This window comes from Poecilia mexicana, unplaced genomic scaffold, assembly GCF_051168715.1.
Source record: "Poecilia mexicana isolate PSO_F unplaced genomic scaffold, ASM5116871v1 scaffold_13, whole genome shotgun sequence".
NCBI lineage: Eukaryota > Metazoa > Chordata > Actinopteri > Cyprinodontiformes > Poeciliidae > Poecilia > Poecilia mexicana.
Window position 1 is genome coordinate 20,170,452 of NW_028263382.1, and position 25,660 is coordinate 20,196,111.

Below are 25,660 nucleotides of genomic sequence, written 5' to 3' on the forward strand. Positions count from 1 at the left end.
CATTTATTTAACGTGGATAAAATTATACAACCTTTTCTTTTTGTATGTTTAATGGGAACACAAGAACAGAAATCGATGCTTCCCAAAAGGCATGCCTTTGTTTTCTTCTAATATCTTTAATTTATTGATCACTGACTGCGTGCTGTAACGATTTGACAGAAGTGTGTGTGTGTGTGTGTGTGTGTGTGCGTGTACTTGTTTTACCTGCCGCGTGGGGACTTCAGCCTGACTCTGTGCATACACGTGGGGACCTGATGACACGTGGGGACCAAATTTGAGGTCCCCACCGGCACAACCCCATTTTCAAGTAGAAAATGGTGTATAAACATGCCTGGTGAAGTTTTCCAGGAAGTCCCCACGAATTCCATTCCAAGACAAAATGTGTGTGTGTGTATAAGGGAACCGCCCCTAGTGGTCACACAGATTATTGCAGTCCCCATTAGGCTAGGTGTTCCGGAACAGTGCGTCACCATCTGCTCACTCTCTAGCTCCCTCTATTGGTCGGTCAGAGGTTTTGCAATTTATTGGTGAAATTAAACTTTAACTTTAAAAATGTAATATTTTTAACTTATTTTTTTACATTGTGGGATTAATGGAGTATTTTTCATTTAATTTATTTTATTGCAATTTAAAGTGAAGTTTACCAGTATTTACTTTTTTATTTAATTTATTGCAATAAATTAAATAAAATTTATTACAATAAATAATAATAAATTTATTGTAATAAATAAATTTATTATTTATTATTATAAATATTAAATAAGCAGCTTAGCTCAAAGCTGCGCTCTTAGCTTTGAGAAGCTAAGTGCACACACACTATTGAAACTCAAGTTAACTGGCAAATCGTAAAGAGCTGAAATTTGGTACATCGGTAGGACCCACTGAAACAAGAAAAAAAGCCTTTTGGAGGAAATGTTGCCATTTTGGGTCAAATTTTTTGGCATTTTTGACTTTTCATACATGTCGAACTTCAACAAACTCCTACAGATTCTGAGCTATCTTCAAATTTGGTCAATATGACATTAAGGCAGTGGTTCTTAACGTGAGTTCATTCGAACCCCAGGGGTTTGATCAGTCGGTCTCAGGGGTTCAGTGGAGCCTCTGCCGCACTGATTGAAGAAGCTCCACTTCTCAGCATGAATTTGAACTTGTGTCTTTTATTACTTCAGCAAAGCTCACAGTTTTTACCAAATTCTGTACCAAATTCTTTTCGGGGTTGCTACTGCCTCTAGTGGCATGGGGGTGGTAACATAATTACTCAGTCAGCCTCCTGCAGTGATTAACAGGCAGAAGCAGCTGTTGGAGCTGATCTGATTATTGGGTGAAGGAGTGAGGAGTGAAATTGTTTTTGTACCGCAAATTAACGTTTTATTTTAAGTCAACTCAGAGATTATTTTTTGTTATTTTTATAAGCAAAAGAAACTCCTTTGAAACAGGAAAAGTCTCCCCAAGTGCTTTTTATTGTTTTTGAATGAGTCGAAAACCTCCTCCTGAGGGACTACTCTGGTATTTTTGTTTTCTGGACCTTTGTGATGCAAGAGTGGCCATAACAAGTACAAAAACCTTCACCGACGACTTGAAGAAAAGCGCAAAGTTGTGGGATCCAGCCGATCACTCACAGAAGAACAAAGAAAGCAGCCAGCGGGCAGTGAGTAAAATCAGCTGATTGAGTTTATGAATGAAAGTGCAGCTGCGCTGCAGAGAAACAATCAATCGCCACAGAAAGCAAAGTTGTGGATTTTGGAAAAGAATTGCAACAAAAAAGGATGTTTATGGATGAACTTATTTGAAAGTGAAGGGATTGTGTGATCATTAACAATGTCTGACCCTGACACTCCGCCTGCGTCTGAGGACATATTAAAGGTGTGCGTTCTTTCGCGCAGAGGCAGATTGGGAGCCTGCACTAGAAGGATTACATTACTAAATCAGAATACTGCAAAGTCTTTATTTATTATTAATTTTTCATTCTCTTAAGAATGTAGAGCTAATTAAATGATCTAAACAAGACCTTAAAGTGGATCCAGTTTCTCTCGATGGTCAACCTGTTGAAATTGTGGCAAATTTTAAATACCTTGGGTCGTTCCTGGACAGTCAGCTCAACTGAAAACACTGACTATATTTTGAAGAACTGTTATCAGAGACTCTACCTTTGAAGAAGACTTAGTGATCTTCGGGTGACCCAAATAGACTCTAATTGGGTCACCCCCTATGTCTTGAATTTTGAAAAAAATAATTTTGTTTATCACTACATAAGGGTTCAGCGAGTGCGCATATGAATTTGATGGATTTGGTACCTCAAAAAAGGTTAAGAACCACTGCATTAAGGTGTTGGGGAGTAATGATTATCAATTTTTTGTTTTTGTTTTTGTGGATGTTAAAGGGGCATGGCCAGGCCTTAACTTTGAGCTTCATACCATAAATTTGGAAAATCTATAAAGAAAGACTGATTTATACCAAACAATGAGTGATCCATGTGGTATGCCAAATGATACTATTTGGTCATATGATGACATAAATGCACACCCTATCAGAACAAGAAGTCTGTTTTTTTCCTTTGAAAGTTCCATTTCTGACTCCCTTGATCTAATCAAGATGATACTGAGGCAGATACCAGATAAATTGGTCTTACTTGCTTTAAAGCTCAACAAGTTTACACTGGAAGGTGACTTCCCCATGCCCACACAATATAGCAAGCCATTGCCATTCATTTGGCTCTAAATTCCACATATTTCAGCCAAGCAGCACCAAAGTCACTAGGGAGAATGGACATGTCTGGCACATTCCGCATCATGGCGTTTACCATAAGCGAAAGAACATACTGAGGGTGGTGTTTGACTGCACATCCTCATTTCAAGGAACCTCTCTGAACAAGAAACATCTCCAAGGTCCTGATTTAACAAACACCCTGATTGGGGTACTGTTAAGGTTTCGCCAAGAAGCAATCACTGTTATGGCAGACATTGAGGCAATGTTTTATCAAGTTTATGTTGATGAAAAGGACAGAGACTTTCTGAGGTTTCTGTGGTGGCCAGAAGGGGACATTAGTAAACCTCTTAAGGTTTACAGGATAAAATTTCACCTCTTTGGTTCAGTATCACTGCTGCTGACAACCAGAAACATTATTCTGATGAGGTTATCAAAACCATTAAAAGTAACTTATGTAGATTGTTTGCCTCTGATCAGTGGCAACAGAGAACCCTCCAGGACCCTGCTGAGGGTGTAGAGCTGGTCCAGTGTTCCACGACCAGGACGAAAACCACACTGCTCTTCCTGAATCCGTGGTTCGACTATCCGACGGACCCTCCTCTCCAGAACCCCTGAATAGACCTTACCAGGGAGGCTTAAGAGTGTGACCCCTCTGTAATTGGAGCACACCCTCCAGTCCCCCTTTTTGAACAGGGGGACCACCACCCCAGTCTGCCAATCCAGGGGAACTGCCCCCGATGTCCATGCGATATTGCAGAGACGCGTGAGCCAACACAACCCTACAACATCCAGAGCCTTAAGGAACTCCGGGCGGATCTCATCCACCCCCGGGGCCCTGCCACCGAGGAGCTTTTTGACCACCTCGGCGACCTTGTCCCCAGAGATTGGAGAGCCCGACCCAGAGTCCCCAGGCTCAGCTTCCTCAACAGAAGGCATGTTGGTGGGATTGAGGAGGTCTTCGAAGTATTCCGCCCAACGGCCCACAACGTCCCGAGTTGAGGGGACGGGGTCAGCAGCACACCGCCCCCACTATAAACAGTGTTGGTGCTGCACTGCTTCCCCCTCCTGAGACGCCGGATGGTGGACCAGAATCGCCTCGAAGCCGTACGGAAGTCTTTCTCCATGGCCTCTCCAAACTCCTCCCATGCCCAAGTTTTTGCCTCAGCGACCACCTGAGCCACATGCCGCTTCACCCGCCAGTACCCATCAGCTGCTTCTGGAGTCCCACAGGCCAAAAAGGCCCGATAGGACTCCTTGACAGCATCGCTCACCGAAGGCGTCCACCAACGGGTTCGAGGGTTGCCGCTGCGACAGGCACCAACAACCTTTGCGGCCACAGCTCCGATAAGCCGCCTCGGCAATTGAGGCACGGAACATGGTCCACTCAGACTCAATGTCCCCTACCTCCCCCGGAACGTGTTCGAAGTTCTGCCAGAGATGAGAGTTAAAGCTCCGTCTCACAGGGGACTCCGCCAGACGTTCCCAGCAGACCCTCACTATACGTTTGGGCCTGCCAGATCTGACCGGCTTCCTCCCCCACCACCGGAGCCAACTCACCACCAGGTAGTGGTCAGTGGACAGCTCCGCACCTCTCTTCACCCGAGTGTCCAAGACATACGGCCGCAGATCCGATGAAACGACGACAAAATCGATCATCCAACCTGCGGCCTAGGGTGTCCTGGTGCCAAGTGCACATATGGACACCCTTATGTCCATCATGGTGTTCATGATGGACAATCCGTGATGAGCACAGAAGTCCAATAACAGAACACCACTCAAGTTCAGATTGGGGGGGCCGTTCCTCCCAACCACGCCCCTCCAGGTCAGTACCCCCTCTAAGGACTCCAAGAGGGGTGGGTAATCTGAACTGTTGTTCGGCCCATAAGCACATACAACAGTCAGAACCCTTACCCCCACCCATAGGCGGAAGGAGGCTACCCTTTCGTTCACCGGGGTAAACCCGGTGAACAAGTATGCCCACTCCTGCCCGGCGCCTCTCACCGTGGGCAACTCCAGAGTGGAAGTACGTCCAGCCCCTCTCAAGGACACTGATTCCAGAACCAGAGCCATGCGTCGAGGCGAGGCCGACTATTTCTAGCCGACTATTTCTCAGCTTGAAGTAACCTCAGATTGAAGTAGCTGAGAGTAACCTCTCAGCTATTTCAAGCTGAGAGGTTCTACCCAGAACCTCTCAGCCTCGCACACTGGCGCCTGTTCCTTCCCCACCAGAGAGGTGACGTTCCATGTCCCAAGAGCCAGCTTCTGCAGCCGAGGATCAGACCGCCAGGGTCCCCTCCTTCGGCCGCCGCCCATTACACATTGTACCCGACCCCTTTGGCCCCTCCGACAGGTGGTGAGCCCATTGGAAGGGGGACCCACGTCTCCTCTTCGGGCTGAGCCCGGCCGGGCTCCGTGGGTAAAAGCCCGGCCACCAGGCGCTCGCCATTGTGCCCCACCTCCAGTTGTATTGTACCTCTATTGTTGTATATTTATTTATTTATGTATGTATGTATTTATTTGTTTTGCTTAGACCCTCCTCCTGCAGTGATTAACAGGCAGAAGCAGCTGTTGGGGCTGATCTGATTGTTGGGTGAAGGAGTGAGGAGTGAAACAGTTTTTGTACCGCAAATTAACGTTTTATTTGAAGTCAACTCGGAGATTATTTTTTGTTATTTTTATAAGTAAAAGAAACTCCTTTGACACAGGAAAAGTCTCCGTGAGTGCTTTTTATTGTTTTTGAGTGAGTCAAAAACCTTCTCCTGAAGGACTACTCTGGCATTTTTGTTTTCTGGACCTTTGTGATGGAAGAGTGGCCATAACACAGAGAGAATACCCTCCATGGATAAAGGAGTTGGAAACTAAAATAAAAAAGGGTCACACTAGAGGTGGTGGCTTGGTGCAGCTACTTCAAGCTCAATACCCAGAAGACAGTGGAGTTAATGATAGACTTAGGAAAGTCACAGACCCATCATCCCCTCTCAGAGTCCTTTCTATCTCCAATTTGGACTCATTCTGCTTCCTGGACATTACCATCATCCAGGACTTCAAGTGGGAGCCAACCATCAGCTCCTTTATCATAAAGGCCCAGAACAAGTTGTTCTAGCTATGGCAGCTGAGAGAACTCAAACTGCCAATTGAGTGTTGGTGCAGTTTAACACAGACATCATCAAGTCCGTCCTCACCACCTCTGTCACTGGGTACAATGGAACCACAACCAAGGACAAACCTAGATTACAACACATCATGCATACTGATGAAAAGGTGATTGGGTGCAACCTCCAACATTTACATGACCTGTACTTCAGGGATGTAGGTCGTGCAGGTTGGATTGCGACTAACACTTCTCAAGAACAGCTTCTTTACCTCAGCCATTAGACTGTTAACAATAGATAATTGAATGTTGCATAACACTGCCACTTTATCTACCTGCTATTCTGCACATGCATACATATTTTTACTTTTTAGTCATATTTTGCATCAATATATCAAAGCAATTTCCTAACACATGACCCTGTATACTAGCAATAGCAATAAAAGTGATTCTGATTCTTCATGCGACAAGTCTGACGTTCTATCAAACAGTTCTAGGAATGGGGTACTGTTCTATCCCATTGTGTGCTAGGGGAATGGTATGACTGAAAGAAACAGGAATCTTAATAAAATGGTAAACATAGCAGTTCTATGTCTGGAAATTGAATTAAAACTAATTGAATAATTCCTAAAGAGAAAGTATTTCACTCCATGTTCATTAGTCAAGTCAAACAGGTCATGTTTAGGCCTGCTTAGTAGAAATGACGGTATTAGGTGCATTAAGTGCAGAAGCTTTCTGCTGAACACAATCCTTTATTTGCTCTTTGTTTTATGTAAAGCATAAAACAAAGAGCAGTGTTGTCCATCATTTTAAGTGACTTGCCCATACAAAATTTAACAGAAATAAAAATCTTATCCACATATTTATCCACATGTAGTATAATAATAGTAATATATAGTAGTATAATAATATAATAGTATAATAGTAATCTTATCCACATATTCATCCACATATAGTTTTCCTTATCTACAATAGGCCTCCACCCAATTTCTCTGTAATGGCTGCCATCTCACACACATCCTGAAATTTGACGTCCCCACCTCACCCATGCCCATCCCCCCTCAACATTCCCTCCATGGCCTGGAGGGAAACATGCTGAACTATAAAGTATAGCATGTTTGAACTTTTTAAGGAAAATGCTTGGTTGACAATAAAGAATGGTGGGAGAAGAGAAATAAAGAATCCGCATGCAACTCAAGCAGGTTGACTGGCTCACATTTCCTCATATAGTTTTTCTTATGTACTATAGCCATCTACCCAGTTTCTCTGTAATGGCTGCCATCTCACACACTTCCTGAGATTTGACGTCCCCATCTCACCCATGCCCATCCCCCCTCAACATGCTTGGTTGAAGATAAAGAATGGTTGGAGAATAAAAACAATCAGTATGCTAATCAAACAGGTTGACCACCTCACATTTCTTCACTTTCTTTCAACTTTCCTAATTTATATATTTATTTTTCCACATCCTGTTTTTCTGATATGCTATAGCCTCTATCCCCAGTCTCTCTGTAATGGCTGCCATCTCACACACTTCCTGAGATTTGACGTCCCCACCTCACCCATGCCCATCCCCCTCAACATGCTTGGTTGAAGATAAAGAACGGTGGGAAAATAACAAAATCAGTATGCTAATCAAACAGGTTGACTGGCTCACATTTCTTCAGTCACTTTCTTTCAACTTTCCTAATTTATATATTTATTTTTCCACATCTTGTTTTTCTGATATGCTATAGCCTCTATCCCCAGTCTCTCTATAATGGCTGCCATCTCACACACTTCCTGAGATTTGACGTCCCCACCTCACCCATGCCCATCCCCCCTCAACATTCCTCCATAACTTGCTCTCAAACTTTGCAGAATTGACTGGTGTTGAACCTACAAAATTTCCATTACAAAGAATAATTTTGTCTCCTGAAGCATTACTGTGGGAGATAATAAAATGTAACTTATTAATTTCATAGTTTTAAAACTTAATTGATGGCGCGGGAAAGTTGTGACGCCAAAGTTAAGGTGTCATTAGTTATTAACACAGGGCTGGGCCGTCAACCTCAGCTCAATGCTTTTTGCAACCAAGCAGAAACTCCGGCGTGTGCCGGAGGAAAAATCAAGCGCTCCTTTTTGACTACTGCACACCGAAGGAGGGGATTCATGCTAACACATCCGAGGAATGAGGAGCGACGTATGACGAGGATTGATCTAAAAAAATGGTAAGATTATAGTTATCTTAATGGACTCCTAGTTTTTATCCATTATATCACTCGGTCAGATATACTTTTAAATGCTGTTTAAACGTGTTGATCTGTAAAAACTGTTTCAATTGTGCTTCACTTGGATGGCTAGCTTACATTAGCCTAGTACAGCTAATAAGAAACATGCATGTTTTATATTTTATTTATTGATGTGCAGTCTTACAAGAAAAATAAAAATAAAAGTGATAACCTAAAAAATATATTAAAATATGACTGCTCAAAAAAAAGACTCAAATGCAAAATATAAAAAGCTAAGTTAGCAAATTGCAAACCTCATAAAGCAGAAATAATGAAATATGCACTATTTTCAGTCACCCTGCTTGTGTGATTGAAGAGGGTTTTTGCTTTTTTGCATGTGTTTTGAATGGAGAGACGATAGACATGAGGATCTAAAACATGAGGCTGAAGTAAATGGATACCTTGTGGGTAAAGGTTGATTCTGCTGGGAGGGGGGCCTTCAGGGCACATTACACCAGACTACATTCTCTTTAGAATAATAAAGGTTGGGATATTTGGGGAAGAGCTGTGAATTAGAAACTAACTTCAGCATCATAACTTTAGTTGAGGGGAAGAGAGTGAATCTGCTTTGTTAAAATGAATTTCAGGGCTTTGACACATTTATAATCATTGAATGTTTGGGGGGGGGGTTTTCCAGGAAAATCCCAACCAGAGATGCAGATCCAGTGATGGGAGTGACGGCTGTTCCAGTTTAAAAGGTGAATTATCTCAGGGAAAGATGCATTAGCCCACAGTGTTTTTCCCACTTTTAAATTGTTTTTGCATAACTGTTTCAGCTAAATTAATGTAACCTGTGCATAACCGCACAGGTAAGAGAAGGGAGGTGTGCAGGGGCAGATCTAGCAAAATATTTATGGGGTGACAAGAGGAGGGCAGGGATTTTTTCAGGGGTGGCAGCATATGCCAGTATCTAAGTATGAATCTAGATAGAGATGTGCCAATACCGTGATCGGCGATCACCGATCATACACTTTTTCACGGAAATCGGCCGATTATGATCGATGGCCGATCGATCGGCACACCTCTAATAGATAGATAATATGTCTCACTCTCACATTTGTCATCTCTGACAGCGGGAGATGTTTTGGTAGGACCCAGTTCAACTGCTTTCCTTTATACATTCATCTGTTATTGACTTCTTATAGCTTTGCTAATTTTATTTAGTAACAGTCTAGTTGTTCCTTTAGTTGTTCTTCTAGTTGGGGAAATCATATTTTATTTATCACTGCAGGAGGGTTCAGTGAATGCGCATATGAAACTGGTGGGTTTGGTACCTCAAAAAAGGTTAAGAACCACTGTCTTGCATATAAATGTCAAATAATTTAAAGCCTTTTAATTTATGTATGCTGAAACCATTATGTCAAATTTAGCAGCAATGATAATCTCAATAAACAAATGGTGGTCTGTGTTAAAATATTAGCATTTATGGGGCCTCTGAAGCTCTGGGGGCCCAATGGAGCTGCTGACTTAATTTGGATTTAACAGAAGTGGACAGAATTGATATTCATTTTAATTGTATTTTTTGATTAGTTGTTTTTAAGACTAGTTGTGGGTTTATATAGCAGTTCAATGATGATGTTTTCCCATAACATAATTACCCAGTGATATTTTTACTTTTATTGTCAACTTAACATCTTTTAATACAAAAAACACGGTGGACCGCCTGGGCACCCGACCACCGGGTTTAGCAAGTTTTCTGGGGGAAACCCTGCATGTTGAAGTATAAAATCAATGTGCATAGTTTGTGTCATTTAACCTACAGTTAATAGGTCAGATTAGGTGAAAATGGATATCATAGTCCAAATGTAATTTGCTGCGGTCAGTACCTAACTCCTGTGTGGGTGTCTGATTTTTAACTGTCAAATTTGGACACAGCAGAATATTAGCTTTTGGTGTATTTGTGACAGATCCGGGTGGATCACTTCATGGTTAGTATTAAATATATAAGTAAGGCTTTTGCTTTATTTGTCCTCCCACCCCCTCTGTTAAGTGCTGTGTTTTCATATTATGCACCATGAAATGCAGAATCTCCAGTGTAATCTGATGGAGCCTGTACACTTTTGATGCTGTTAATATGTGACATATTTGGGATTTCTAAATACCTTCATGAAGTTGAAGTTGACTCTGTAGCTCTGTATTAAGTTGTAACAGCTAATTTAGGCATTTTACTGTTAACTTGTCAATTTTTAGGAGTTGAAACAGTCATCCGATGAGAGCGACGATACCGTCATCCTTGGTCCAACACCAGCTGAAGTACGGGACACGAGCGTGCCTGAGCTCACAAGAACTGATTGTAAGTTTATCTATAAATATCATAGTATTACACTTTTTTTAACTGATGATTGTAGATGTTTTGATTTTTATGCTTGTTTCTGTATTTATCATCAGAAATAATTTCCCAGAGAACAAAAAGTCATGGGAATAGAAATTATTTTCACAGGCGTCTAAGAAAAATGCAATGAACATTCAGGTTAACATCGGTAGGCCTAACAGCAGCCAATCAGAGTGGAAAAAATATTATTATTTTGTGCCATTTTCTAGTTGTTAAATATTCCACAAAATGAGGAGATAAAAGATGAACAACATGCCAGTTTAAACTTTGGACTATTTGCAAACCAACTGAACTCTGCAGCATTAAAACATGGATAGAACTGTAACTACATTAATCATAACTCTTCTTCTGTTCAATGTTTGTCAGTTTCTTGTGGTGCAGCTCTGTGCTGCCTTCAGGAGAATGGGACATCAGAGCATCATCCATAAAATTTCACCCAAATGGCATTTACTGTGCAAACCAGAGCTTTTAGTGGAAAAACAAAAGTTCCTTTTAATGCCACACAAATATGAGACAGAAATATGGATTATTTCTTTATATAGACCTGTCTATTGATTATAGATTAATAGTTTTACTGAACAGAAATTACAAAGAACAAATCTGGTTCTTCATCAAATCCTAATGAGTCAAACTGAAAGTGTCATGGAGTCACTGAACACCACCATGACATTAACACTGACATGAAAATAATATTGAAGAAATAAATATATCAAATATAATTAAAAACATAAATAAGTGATAAGTTATTTACTGTTATGGTCTGTAAGATATATTTATTCTCAATATTAGATATGGTCTCAGCAAACCCATGGCACTTCAACAATATTATTTTACCTTTTATCTGGAAATAGTGTGTTTATTCTTGCCATACATCCTATGTATTAATTATTGATCGAAAGGTCTTGCCATACCAGTTTATTCCTCTGTATTTACTTTAGTTTCTTAGTTTATTCTTGCATTTTGTTCTTCATTAATTTCCATTTAGTTTCCTTTGATTAGTATTGTCCTCTCTTGGTTTATTGCTATGTCCACTTTAGTTTCTTTTCTGTTTCTAGATTTATTTTATAATTTATTGATGCTCAGTAATCTTCACTCATCACCTGCTGCGCTGCCTAATCATCATGTTTCACATCATGTGTTCATTTTTCACTGTTCAGCGTCGGATTCTGTTTTTATGCCATAATTCACATCTCTGCCAGCATGCCTAGGTGGGCCCCATGTGGGGAAAAGGAGGGCAGACCATGTGGGTTTGTCCGCGGTTTCCACAATGGCCCGGCATGGGTTTGCCCATGTAGGGCCCATGTAGGGCCACAGCCCACATGGGCCATACATGGGCAAACCCATGTGGGCCCCCACCATATAGGGCATGTAGGGCCCATGTGGGCTGTGGCCCTACATGGGCCCTACATGGGCAAACCCATGTGGGTCCATTGTGGAACCCGCAGACAAACCCATATGGGACCCATATATCAGCCCTCCTTTCCCCCACATGGGGCCCACCTAGGCATGCTGGCAGGGTACCTGCTGATGCTTTTTTAAGGACTGGTGAGATTAATGTTTTCACTCATTACTAGTTGTCAGCTTCATCAGTGGCAACTATTACAGCTGACAACTGACCCTTTAATATTAAATACTTTACTACAGCTGTGATTAAAAAATGTTTTTGTGATAGCTTTATAACTTGCCCTGTCACACAGACTGAAACCTTTTTTCATTGAAGAACACTTATGTGCCCCTAATTATTTTTCAGGCCCACCACAAAAGAAGAGACTCAAGTGGAGCCAAGAAGAAATTCAGGCGGTGGAGAAAACGCTCATGGACTGTATTGAATCTGGAAAGGTTCCTGAGAAAGCCCAGTGTACAGTCATGGCCAAAAGTTTTGAGAATGACACAAATATTATATTTTCACATGAACTGCTGCCCTCTGGATTTCATGTGTCAGATGTTTTCATCACATACAGAAATACAATTGCAATCATATTATGAGTAACAAAAGCTTTTACTGACAGAATGAGTTAATGCAGCAAGTCAGTATTTGCAGTGTTGACCCCTCTTCTTCAGAACCTCTGCAATTCTCCCTGGCATGCTCTCAATCAACTTCTGGACTAAATTCTGACTGATAGCAGTCCATTCTTGCACAATCAATGCTTGCATTTTGTCAGAATTGCTAGGTTTTTGTTTGTCCACCCGTCTCTTGATGATTGACCACAAGTTTTCAATGGGATTAAGATCTGGGGAGTTTCCAGGCCATGGACCCAAAATCAAAAATTGCTGTTAAGCTGATCACTCTTTATAACATTCTGGAGTACATGCAAATTGCCATTATAAAAACTGAAGCAGTAGACTTTGTAAAAATTAACATTTGAATCATTCTCAAAACTTTTGGCCATGACTGTATGAAGTGCATTGAAACCTCGCCAGTGGCCCTCAAGGACAGGACATGGCAAGGGGTTAAATTCTATGTGAAAAATCGCATAGATGCGTTAAAACGAGAGACTTTCAAAAGAAGGTAAGCGTTGACTTTTTTGGTACTGTTAAAGAACCTGATCATTTGTTAGTGCCATTACCACCCCGGATCTGTTTGGAGTTTCTGCCAGTTTTGAAGTTCTGAGACAGCTGTAGTCAAGTTTTGTAATCCAAGTATGTATGCATACTTTCATAGAAGAGGAAGTTTGTATGTTAATGTTTATGGATGCAAATCAATGAATCCATTTCATATATGTATATCCATGTTGAATTGTACTACGTATATCTGGAAATTGTGTAATAAAATGGTTCACATACAACCTGAAAATGCAGTCCAATATTGATGGTTGGCTTTAAGCAGGTTACCAGGAACTTAAAATATCATTAAACAAAAACAAATCTAATATAATGCAGTTTATTGACTTAAAACAACTAGGATTGCTCATATTTAACAAACTGTGTTCACAAAAATTACACAGTGCCACCTGGTGGTAGTTGGTGAAGGACAAGTCCCCACGTGCACCCAAAACCTGACAGATTTTTGATTTTCTAAACTTTATAAATTTTTATGTTAAAGATGATATTTCATGTTCCAATGTCCCTAAAAAAAATCCAAACCTAAAATGGAGTCTTTAGCTCATTTAGAAAGTTGAGTCCCCACGCGTAACCACCTAGTCACTCGCTAAAAATGGTCCTCACGTTTCACCTAATACAAGTATGTGTGTGTGTGTGTGTGTGTGTTCACCTGTAGAACGTGTTGTTCTCTGGTTTCTGCCAGGGCAGGATGTATCCGCCTCGGACATGCAGGTTGATGTGCTCCAGTGGTGTGTTCATGGACACTTTTGTGGCACGCTTACCAACGTTCTTGGCCTAAGGAGAAAATTAAGAGGGACTCGTGAAAGTGAACTGTTTGAAATTGTAGCTATGGATTCGGTATGTTAATACTGCAGCGGAATATTTCATAAAATGCTAAAGTTGGTCATTAGTCAAGGTTTAAATTAGGAAGTTGCTCCGGCTGCTGCTGTAATTCTGTTATAAACAGAGACTAACGGGACAGCCTCATCATAAATTCTTGCCTCTTTCTTAATTCATTATGTTTTCTAATAAATCCCTGAGCTGGGAAGTCTGTCTTTTAATTAACAATAGCATAATTAACAATTGTTGAGCAGCAAGTCCAAAACTCTGCCGTCAGTCAGTGTAGTTCTTTTAGTGATTTTGTTTGACCAACATAAACAGATTGTTCGTTAGATGAGAGTGTCTTTCTCTAAAATGATTGTCAGTCAGAGACTTACTGTGTGGTAGTCATACCAGCGTGCGTCTGGAAGATAACCTTCTACCTCCGTAACTCCCTGTTCACACAAAAACAACACAAATTAAAAGGTAAGCGCTGATGGATTTATTGTATAATGATGTCATATTTGTCAAATATTTCTGATAAAAACAGACAAATGGAGGAAAAGTACTATGGGTATAAACATACTGGGCCTAGAGCAGGGGTGATAAGGAGGGCGGGTCCCCAGAGGAACTGTTTGTAGATGTCCCATGTAGCTTTGTCTTTTACAAACCTGTGACAGAGAAGCAAAGAAGCTATTAATCCTGACAGAGAAGGCATGTCACCAAAGCCTACTCATGCGTCCTTCGCCCCACCGACTGTTCAAATACTTATGCTGGAATTCAGAGATTTGAAGATGCGAGCCAAGTAACCCTGCCAGACTCGTTCTGGCAGCTTCTTAAATACCATCTGTGACTTTATAGGAGTCTCTTCAGATGAATAAATACATCTTTTTCGAACAATTTCAAACACTCTCATCTGGGAGCTGCCAAGAGCAGCCACTGGGCTCTGTGCAAATGGCTTTGAGGCAGTCCTACTCGAAATAAGGCATCTTGGTTCAAGGCCTTACATTGTGGCTTCTACGGAGACACAACCTTTCAACTTCCTACCGATTCAATGAAAAAGAATCGAATAGATATTATAGTGATTGTCTTTAAAGCAGAAGTACTTAAAACCTTTGAAAGAAAGCTCAAAAAACATCACACTTGAATTGGTTTTAGAGGAACTTCTCATCAATAGATGACAAAAAATTAGATGTTTTTTGCAAGCAATAAAGCTCTAGAGTATGGGGCTCTGTAACACATGTGTCTGTACTTACTCATGCAGGACTGGTCTGACAACTGTGCTTCCTTTGGTGTGAGCCTCAAACATGAGCAGGTACAGGTAAGGCAGGAGGGTGTAACGGATATTCAAAACATCTCGGGACGCCTCAGCGAATCTGTTATCCCAGGCAACAGGGTCTTGTCTCTGAGGAAGAAGGAAATGCAATTATATGTGGATGAAGATAAGTACATTTCGAATCAGTGCAAAATATGGTATACATGCATTTAAATCTCATCACAAATAGCAATTATATTTAAAATGTTGTACTTGTGTCATAGTAACATTTTAAATTTGGTCTACCCTTTGATCTTTTTCATAAGCACTTTGGTTAGTTTTCTTGGGTCCATCTTTTTTTTTTTTTTTTTGCTCATAAATCATAAAAACGTTTCCTTGTCACCAGGAGACAAAGCCTTCAATTTTTGGTAGATCACGACCACAATATAATGGTTATATTACTGGGGAATAAATTAAATGAATAAATAAATGAAGGCTGGTATCAGTGGAGTAAATACTGATATTCCAACGAGGCAATATCATGTATGATCATGATCTTGCCATGTATTAATACAAAGACAGAAATACACTTGCCTTCCAACTCATAACATATGTTGTCACAACAACTGTATTTGTATTTTACTTAATTTTAAATAGCAGACAACACAAAACAAGTTTAAAAAGTAAATTGATCCGTGGTTTTCTATTTGTTGTACTGATTAAAACCAAAAATGTGATTCAGTTTGTATTCAGGCCTGACTGAGTCGATCCTTTGTAAAAGAGCCTTTTGCACCAACTACAACTGCAAGTGAAGTTTGGGATTCTGGTTCTGAATGTGTGAAAAGCCAAAAATATTAATATAAAATATTGATGTCATTCTTTAGTTTTAAGTTTCTACATGCTTTTGGTTTTACGCCTTTAGCATCTTGTATGTTTTTAGGTTCTTTATTTCCCTGGTTCCGGGTGTACTCTGTTCATTATGCTGATGATCTGTAGTATTTTGAGCTCTGTGTATTCCAAGGTTTGCATTCTGCTAGTGTTTACAATGTTTTGTTAGTGCTAGCTCTTTGTGTTCCCTTCAGTCAGAGTCTAAGCTCCCTGTACTTCATAGCCGTCTCTCATCTGCCGTCTCTCATCCTCCTGCTCTCATGTCCAGTGAAAAAGCTCCCCAATGTCAATACTACTTGGTTTTCTTAGTCCAGGTCAGACCGTTTGTTGTTGCTGCCAGTCGGGGTTTTTCCTTGTGTTCCATTTACGGTTTTACGTTTTTTTTTTTGCATTTTTCTCTGCTTCTCTCCTGCCGCCTTACTTGCATTTGGGTCATTCACTTCACTTCTCTTGGATTTATGTCTCTAAAATTATTAAACACTGTAAATTAGTTCAAGCCTAAACACATTGGATGGAGAGCATCTCTATAAATCTTGCCACAAATATACTTTTTTTTTTGTTTGGACTTTGGCGTGGTATTCTAACACATAAATATGGTTTTGTCCAAATCACTAATTTGTATCTCAGGCTGTATTTTTAGTAACTGACCTGCTGGAAGGATAACATCTGCTCCAGTGTCAAATGTTTTAGAGCTTTTAATTGGTTTCTGAGCCTCTAAAAAACTGCTAGAATTTTTTTAGAGGCTAAAAAACAACAAACAGGTTCCATCACCACAGTCTTCTTGTCCCTAAAGAAAAGCCTTCACACGCCATGTTGATGCCACCACCATGTTTCAGCATGTGTGTTTGTCTTCTACCTCAAAAAAGCATTTTATATGCAAGCCAAAAAGTTCAACTTTGGTCTAATGTTACGAAAGAGCACTGTCCCGGTGTGTTCCCTTTAAAGTGAAAAGGGATGAATACAAACGTGCAACACAGTTTTCACACTTTTTGCTGCAGAAAATTCGGAAAACCAAATATAATTTTCCTACTACTTGACTGTTATGCACTTATTTTAGCACAACACAGTGCACTGATGTGTGTGTGACATTAATATGAAAAAGTTAAATAGTTTTGCAGAGCGTTGCATTATTTAGTGATAGCAGCCTATCATCAAAACAGCTGAACAAAAGGGATCGCAGACACAGAGTAGATGTGGTGTGATGTTTCTGCACATAGGGTTAAACATAAAACTGTTCAGTGCTTATTATAAAACTGAGCTTACAGCTAGGGACTGCAGCATGGACAATAATCAATCTGGTCGAGTGCACGCATGTAAACACACACACCCTCGATCATGAAGAATATTAGACGAAGCGTGCCAAGACCATATGCTGCTCCCTATGATGCTTTGTGTTTGTGTCGTGGATGTGTGCCCCATATGCAAATTGCCTTGTGTTCAGTAGATAAATTAGATTCTAAGTGTGTATGTGCCACCTTCCTTTTTGATTGGAAAAATTTTATATTCTGATACTTTTCAGAGAAACTATTAGGATCAGCAACGAAACGATGGACAATTTTTAATCCCCCCCTCCCACAGTATTACCTTGAATGTGATCATTACCTGTAGCAGTGATAATTAATTGCAGCTCAGCGGGCATTTATTGAAAGCCTAACTGCATGCGACTGAATACAGATCATTTCCATTATTTTATGACCCGGTGAATTTAGCGGATTATCATTTAATTTTCCAAGTAAATTTTGAGACTTCTAATTATCAGGAGACCAAAGGAATTCTATCTGCTTCAAATTTCAGAGAGTCCTTTCCCCCCCTAATTCTGTACAATCAAATATGATTACTGGAAGGTAATTCTCAGCACTTTGCTCTGAACATGAACTTCTAGGAGAGAAAAAAAAAGTGGTAAAATTCACTCCACTGACATAAGCTTTTATTTATTGTAAATTTATTGTAATTTTATGAGTGCCACTAATTGTTTGGTGACCAGCTTAAGGGTTATCAGTCATGATAAAAAAGAGCTGATTTTTCCCTCTGTCTTACAAATTACATTTTGTCTATAATTAAAGGCAATTCTTCAAAAAACATCTGTTTTTATAAACAGCTCACAGAAAATCAGTTTGTTTCATTCTCTGAGTCAAAGAACGGCAGCATACCTAATTTAAATTTTTGCCTTTGAGAGTAAAGTAAAAAAAAAAAAGACAAATAATTTCCTAAATAATCTTCCATATGTGTAAAATAAGCAGAAAAATGCACATAGTTTGTGACCTAATGAAAAAATGCAGATGTCTGATGAAAAACACAGTGAAAAGAAAATAGAGCGCTTTTTCTATCTCTTGATTTAAAAACATTATTGTGTGATTTTTTTTTTTTTTTTTTTTTAAATCAGTGAAGTGCATAAAGACTCGCATACGGATACTGAGCCACAATCCTGTGGTATTTTACGAAGAGTGAACATGAAGGGTGCTGAACTTCAGTGTGCTTTTTTTAACTTGCTTAATTAATTGGGCTCTGATTTGACTGTGGACCTAGCAGTGTTTTGCCAGTGCACTAAAATTATCTGGAGGTCAGTGCTAAAAGTCTGTCTGAGGGCAAAGAGACAGTGAGGCAGAGCGATGGTAATGACTCTGCAGAAAATCTCCTCTTTCTGCCCTTACAGTATCTAACCCTGCACAGCATATCTGGTTTACAGCGGTGATGTTGTTGTCGTGTGTCTGTAAGGTTACACTCTTTACATGTTAAAATATTGTTTTTATAAAACCTACAGGAAAATGTTTTATGGTGTAGATAGATGACCTTTTCGCTTTCTAACTCTTAATTTTGACTTTTGTTCCTTTTTCTAGCAAGCGCAAGCACCTGCTGAGCCTGTACAGCGTTATAACTCCTTTGTCATACGGCTCACTTTTCCTTCCTTTACACTTTTTTATGCATTTATAAAATAAAATAAAAAAAAAAACTCACTGCTTATTTAATTAGCCTACTTCTATTATACTTCTGTCTTCGTGACAGTATTTCCTTCTGTTATATTCTCATTACTGAATGTTCATAATTAAATGCCGCGTGTGTGTATTTACTGTGGAGGTAAGGTGCAGCGCTGTGGTATTCAGATCACCTTGAGAATTCAATTACATCCACACTCCATGTCGTTAAAAAGCACAGATGTAGACCCACACAAACACACAAGATGCACGCGCAGGTGCCCTGTCTAGCATTGCAGTCTCTCGCGTGGAGAAATTTCGCCCTATGAGATCGATCTCTGGACGGGCGTTATTGGATTTTTCAGATGTGTTCCAACGCTTTTAAAGGTCACCACTAAAATGAATGCCAACGACACCAGACAACCAAACAGGTCTCTTTTTTTCCATGTGTTTGTGTGCGGTGTAGGTATGTGTAAGACACAAATTAAGACAGATGCCACGTGGAAAACAGAAGGAAAAGTTGATTACGTTTAGTTTGTTGTTCGAACTCTGTTTGTACAACTTGACTTTACAGGCTAACGCAGACGCCAAAAGCTCCCGAGGTCGGGGTCAACAGCAAGAATAGTTTGGACCTTTTGAAGTAAGCCTCTACTGACTTGTTATCAGCACTGTAAAAGGAGAGCCCTCTGAGCAACATTGGTTTCAAAGCTCTTACAAAATGCTGTGAAACATTCCAGGGTGGTTCAGGTAAACACTTTTTTTTTTTTTTTTTTTTCTGTAAAACTTTTGGTTGCCATCACTTCGGTTTCAGGTTGTAATTTTCAAATTAAAGTCTAAGGTTATTCACACTGAATTATCTACATTCATCTCACAAGACAAAACAGAATAGCTATTGGATTCACAAGAGCAAGACAGACTCCTGATCCACCTCAACTGGCTCCTCTCAACGTGGAGAAGCAGCGGCTCGACTCTGAGTCGGAGCTTCTCACCCTGCAGAGAAAACACATGCTGGCCACATGCATCTATGACCTCTTTCTTTTGCTCAGGACCCAAAGCTCATAACCACAGATGAGGGTAGGAACGTAGATCGGCTTTTGACTCAGCTCTCTCCTGACAACAGCAGTCTGGTACAAAGACGCTACACCAACCCGCCTGCTGATGTCATGGCCCATTTCTGAAACCGTTTTCCGGCTAAAGACCACGGCCTCGGATTTGGAGGCACTGATCCTCATCCTGGCTGCTTCACACTTGGCTGCAAACCAACCAGTCCATTTTTTTTTTTTTTGGTCTTAAATTGAGGCAATTTTAATGCCAAAAAGACAACAGGAAATGCACAGTGGTAGAGCAGGCTCTCCATTAAATGGAAGCTACTGATTCTTGACATACAGCCATCTGATGTCCCTGACCTTGAGACTTTTACTACATCTCTCTGCCTGTTTCCTGTCTGATTAGTGTCAATAAAGTGTACTAGTGCCACAAAATATTTAAAAAGAAAAGCATAGAAAATGCTCCCCTATTTTCTGTTTTCACAAAAGAGATGATCTTAAACTGTGTTTGATCAGTATACATTTAAGATTTCAAACCAGAGATTCACAACTGCAGCTCGTGGTCATTATTAGTGCTTTATCTTATTCCAGTAAGTCATGAAGCATCCAACTCTAATATCATAAACTAATGACGATTAGGCAATGTTTGTATTCCCACAATGATTAGAAATTATAGTTAATTTTTGACTGTGTTATTTATTTTTATAGTGCACCCCAAATCTACCAAACAAATTGTTTACTAATGCTGGAGTGTTTTTCTGTTCTTTTGTAAACAATTACTGTCGGCCAGTTATAATCAACTCAATGATTCAACTTGACAGCGACTCAAAAACTTGGTTAAAATTCTTATTTCTTGTCCAACAAGTTAGAATTATTGTGCAATAAAATGCATTGTCCTTTATTCCTCTTACTCTAAAGCATGTAAAAGAAGTTAAAGAGAAGTTGAACTATCTGAGCTGACTGAACAAACACATTTGCACCTTAAGCTGAGCTCTTTGTGGTCGATGTCAGGACGATGCGAGTGTTTTTGAAGTAACTCACCGGGTTGCCCTTGCCGTTGTGGTTACGCGAGTAAGGATAGAAAGCACCCAGCTGCATCCAGCGAAGACACATCTCATATTCGGTTGGGTTGAAGAACCCACATATGTCTGCGCCGGTCTAAAAACAACAGTGGCAGAAAAGGCGTCAGGGAACAGGTGAAACTACACACAGGGCAGCTTCCAACGACGACAACAGAGGTCACACCGCTTTTGTTGCCAGCATTGTATTTATCAAGTGTCTTTGTGTGCTGTGACCCCGTGGCTCGACTTGGAGCATGCAAATGATTCTCCATGAGACAATCAATAAGGTGTCAGATTATGATTATTCCTAGACACAATGAGATGATGAGATACGACAGAAAGATGTGTGAGCAAGAGGACGGGGCAGAAACAAGTAAGTCAAGGACAAAGAGGTGAATAAAGTGGAGCCTGAGAATACCAACACAAGAGTTTGAAAATATAAGTTACATCTAAGATTTATTAATTAAGGACAAACTTTATAGGTCATGTCAGGCTTGCTCAAACTCTGTCAGGGGGAGTGGGGCTTGTAATGACATGTTTCACATATTATTCTGAGATGTCCTTTGATCAGTGGGTCGGGCAAACAAAATCAGATCACTTAAGCTGCTGTAATCCATTTAGAAAGAACAAGGTCATATCAATAAGATTATGTCTTGTCATAACTAAGATCAGATATTGGTACTTACATAGGAAATTCCAAACAGACTGAATTCCATCATGCCTGCAAGAATAAAAAGAAAAAAAAAAAAAAAAAAGGAAATGCTTTATCTAGTTTCTGCCAGATCTTGATAGAGTCAGATTAAAGGCGAGCAAAGATCATCAGCAATTATTGACAAGAACCTGCATCCTTTATAGTTTGTGTCTGTATCTGCACATACCTATGATGGATTTGAACAGCTGGTCCCAGCTGGAGTTATTGTCTCCAAGCCAATGTCCTGCCCACTTCCCACTGGTTGGATAGGTTGACCTGGTCACAACTATTCCTCTCTTACCAGTGACTTCCAGCAAAGCACTGCATAAAGAAAGACAGTTTGTCTCAAAAACACAGACACGGATATACATGGAACTTGGTACTTGCTAACTATGCTGGATAAATCACCTACACTGGTATATTGTTTAACTTTTGCATTTGGCATTGAAAGGTATACACTTAATCCCAACATTATAGTAATTGCCCTCTGTGACTGAGAATTACGACTGATCAGTATTTCTCAAAACAGTACTGTAACAGGAGTTTTATTTTCCTCGGTATTGTTTCTTATCAGTAAAAGACATTAAAAATCTTATTTATTCTGCATGTTTGCAGTAAAAGTTTTTGTGAGTTTCAAGTCAGAATTCCAGAGGAATAGAAAAAGGTTTATTTGCAGCCCTGACCTCAAAATCCAATATAACTTACATTCAATAATAGCTGTAATAAACAGTTTGAACTTCCAGCCGTTTGTGTCTCACTAAATCTTTACAAAACATAAAAACATGCACAGTCTCTATTATTAATCACACTCCTTTAGTATTTAGTAGATACATTGTAGAGACATAAAGTATATCCCTGCCTGCTTAGTGAGGACAACACCTGTTGTGTTTGATGTTATTCACATGTCTGAATTTTGACTCCAGAGGTAAACTAGAGATTCACAACAGAGGATGCCACCAGCAGTGGCACTGGGGCTGCTGTCATCTGCTTCCATTAGTTTTTTATTACTTTAACCACATGACACCTGTGCAATGGATTTCAGTAAACTGTTAAGAGGCACAACTCTGGCCCAGGCCAACTCAATGGTGTCACTTGACCAGAAGAGAATTATTTGATTGGCTAAAAGCTAGCCTGGTAGAAACCAGCCCCTTGTCCCACAGTGTTTGTTTTGTACAGAGGGTCTGGACTCTTGGCTACTGAGAAACGATTGCTTCCTGGAGGTGTGGACTCTGTTGAAGTTTTACATTTCACCCAATCGATAACATTTGAGTTTGCATGCAACGTGCCAGTTCAATGCCAAAAAGCTTTCCAGAAATTGCCTGCGCTGTAAAGAACCGTCCTCCACTGCAAAGAGAGAAGTGCTGAGCTGAGCGAAGCGGCTGTTAATGCTATTTCAATATTTGGAAGTGTGGCCAACATGGACTGAACGGCTTCACTCACTTCCTCTGCTGCTGTTGCTAAATCTATAGGCAGAGTGCAAGTCTAAAACAGCATAGAAAATTTACACCAACTTCTCCGTCTGTTCGCTGATTAGCCAGGTCAACAATCAACTGGAACCAATCTGAGACAAGGGGAGAAAACCCAGACTATGCTGGAAGTGATACTTTTCGTTGAGCAGAATTGCATAGGAATTTAACGACCAGGCCAGCTAAAAGCTGCTCTACTTGTCTTGTGCTGCAATGTTGAGACCTGCAATCAAGTCGTTCACCTCACAATCCTGCAAAACGTTCACCTGGATGTTTCACAGGACTTTCATATACACAATTGCACAGGACACAAAAATTCTGTTTTATAAATTCAATATCTAAAAAATGTCAGAATCTAATGAGGTTATAATTCTTCCACAGAATAGTGTTACCTCACTTATGCTGTAGTCTTAGTACTACAACTTAAAGTAATGTTGTGATGTGTCTACAGCGCAGCGAGAAAATTGTTACAGGGACCAATTTTCTTTTACACTGGCAAACATTATCATAAAGATTTAATGAGAACAGATTTCTGGCAGGACATTTTGAGTTATTAATCTTCTGAAGCTGGATTTTCCTCTACAGGCCGGTTCAGTCAGAGCTTTCTGTTCCTTTTAAACAATACATGGGTTAATACAAACAATTAAGTTAATTCAGATAGTGTAACCAAGAAAACATGAAGACATATACACTCACTCGAAGGTAGGTTTGGTGTGAGACCATCCGTAGAGGTTGTGGACGTCATAGTGCGCAACTTTCTTTCCATTGCTAAGTATCTGCTCACTGTTCATGCAAAGAGTCTTGTGGTTCAAGCCCATATGGCTGGATTCCAGGGCTGTATGGTGCACAAAATATAAAAACACACAAAAATCAATTTAAAAATGTCACTCTAGGTGGGTTTAGAAAAAAAAACAAAACACAGACAGATTCTTACGTGGCATATATGGAGGGTTCTCTAGGAGGGGATTGCCAAGACATTTACCACCAACTGTGCCATGGACAAAACTTGCAGGTTCATTCATGTCCTTCAGAGAAAAAGTAGATTGCAATGTATAAAAGGAAATGTTGTGGATAATTTTGTGAAGAATTTCTTAATGGAACAGCCATATATTTATTTCCTTATACTCACAATCCAAAGACCATCAAACTTCATCCTATTGTAGAAGTCTTGGATTTCTTGTTTCCACCATGCTGCGGTTTGAGTACGGAAGAAGTCTGGGAATGCGGTGTACGCCCGGTAGAGCTGGAAATGATCAAAAAACGCACATAATTAAAATGTTAACATTCACTGAGTTACATTGATGCACCACAAATTTACATAAAGTCGACCAAAAGCATATGTAAAGGAAAGTGTTAAGACGGTGGTAGAAATTCATCCTATAATCTGTGGGTTGCCAGTTTGATTCCCACTCCGTCCGTCTCTGTCGGAGCGGGACTGGCGGCTTGCCACCAACAGCTTGTGAATGTGCGTATGTGAATGACTAAAATGTAGTGTGAAGCGTTTTGGGGTCTTGATAAAGTGCTGAACAAGTAAAAGCCATTTATCATTTAAGATAAAATTTAAATATTAAGCCCATGCTTACCAAACTTTCCAGTAAATTGTTTAAACCAGTTTTACTTTGAGGGTTTCAAAGATGAAAACGATTCAATAGCTGAAATATTTGAAATATTCTAAGCTCAGACTGTAAATGTGGGAGGCAGTGTACCTCAACTTGGGTGTCCCAGTCAAGACTTTCATCAACTACGACATTTGGGAAATCAGGCCAGACCTAAAAGGAAAAAAGGGCCACAGAAAAAGTCACAAATAACTGAGGGACAAAAAAATCTATCACCATATCTTTTTATGTCTCTCTTTATCAGTAGTTCAGGGTCATTTTCTGACTTTGATAATTGAGTCTTACCTTTCCCCACACGATGTCGTTGCTCAGATGGCTGGGCCATTTGATGAAGACATCAGCTGCTTTTCCTCTGGTGAAAGCAGGGTAAACTGTTTCATTGCCTGAAATGGCTGGATCCTGAAATTAAACACACATCAATAAACGACTTCAGGGATTCACAATATATTAAGTTTACTATTGGAATCAGACACATCATTTGTAAGCCTAAAGCATTACAAAAAGCCTCCACTACTTTTTGCCTCAAGTTAAAATGGTTTAATGCTATGCACTGTGTGCTAAACTGTAAAAATGCCTTGGAGATATATGGCTGTATTTGTGCATACATGTGTCTGCCAGCAAGGGTTAAGTGTTGTTTACCAGAATGAAGATGAACCTCATGCCTTCTGCTCTCATGTCGTCCACCAGGCGTGGCAGATTTTGAAACTGTGAGTCCAAAACAAAGTCCAGCTGACGCTCCATATAATCGATGTCTGCGTATTGCACGTCCTGCAGCAGATGAAAGGTAAAGGTCAGATTAGTTAACGCTTGACTGACAACGTTTGCCAAATTCTCAGCTTGAAATTACTGTATAATTGCTTCTCTAACTTACTAATAAACTCATAAAAGTTGTTAATCCAGTTTTAGAAGTAGAAATTTTAAGCATCTTCAAAAGGACTAATAAAACTAGACTCAACAGAGGAAGGA

The 25,660-nt window shown here is 40.0% G+C and overlaps 1 protein-coding gene and 1 long non-coding RNA gene across 2 annotated transcripts in view; one reads left to right on the forward strand and one right to left on the reverse strand.

Annotated features, from left to right (window-relative positions):
• Positions 1-25,660, reverse strand: part of si (sucrase-isomaltase) — a 68,274-nt gene that overhangs the window by 6,311 nt on the left and 36,303 nt on the right. The window contains exons 31-43 of the mRNA XM_014986269.2: positions 25,334-25,462; positions 24,980-25,093; positions 24,785-24,847; positions 24,208-24,321; positions 24,013-24,103; positions 23,775-23,913; positions 21,800-21,933; positions 21,608-21,642; positions 20,902-21,018; positions 15,016-15,164; positions 14,346-14,430; positions 14,158-14,214; positions 13,611-13,735 (exon numbers count right to left, since the gene is read on the reverse strand). Coding sequence (XP_014841755.2) covers positions 13,611-13,735; positions 14,158-14,214; positions 14,346-14,430; positions 15,016-15,164; positions 20,902-21,018; positions 21,608-21,642; positions 21,800-21,933; positions 23,775-23,913; positions 24,013-24,103; positions 24,208-24,321; positions 24,785-24,847; positions 24,980-25,093; positions 25,334-25,462 — 1,352 coding nt within the window. The remainder of the gene's footprint in view (positions 1-13,610; positions 13,736-14,157; positions 14,215-14,345; positions 14,431-15,015; positions 15,165-20,901; positions 21,019-21,607; positions 21,643-21,799; positions 21,934-23,774; positions 23,914-24,012; positions 24,104-24,207; positions 24,322-24,784; positions 24,848-24,979; positions 25,094-25,333; positions 25,463-25,660) is intronic.
• LOC148155812 (uncharacterized) lies at positions 196-13,193 on the forward strand. Its single transcript, XR_015765077.1, has 3 exons — positions 196-8,765; positions 10,258-10,360; positions 12,150-13,193. It is a non-coding gene; the product is annotated as an uncharacterized LOC148155812 (long non-coding RNA).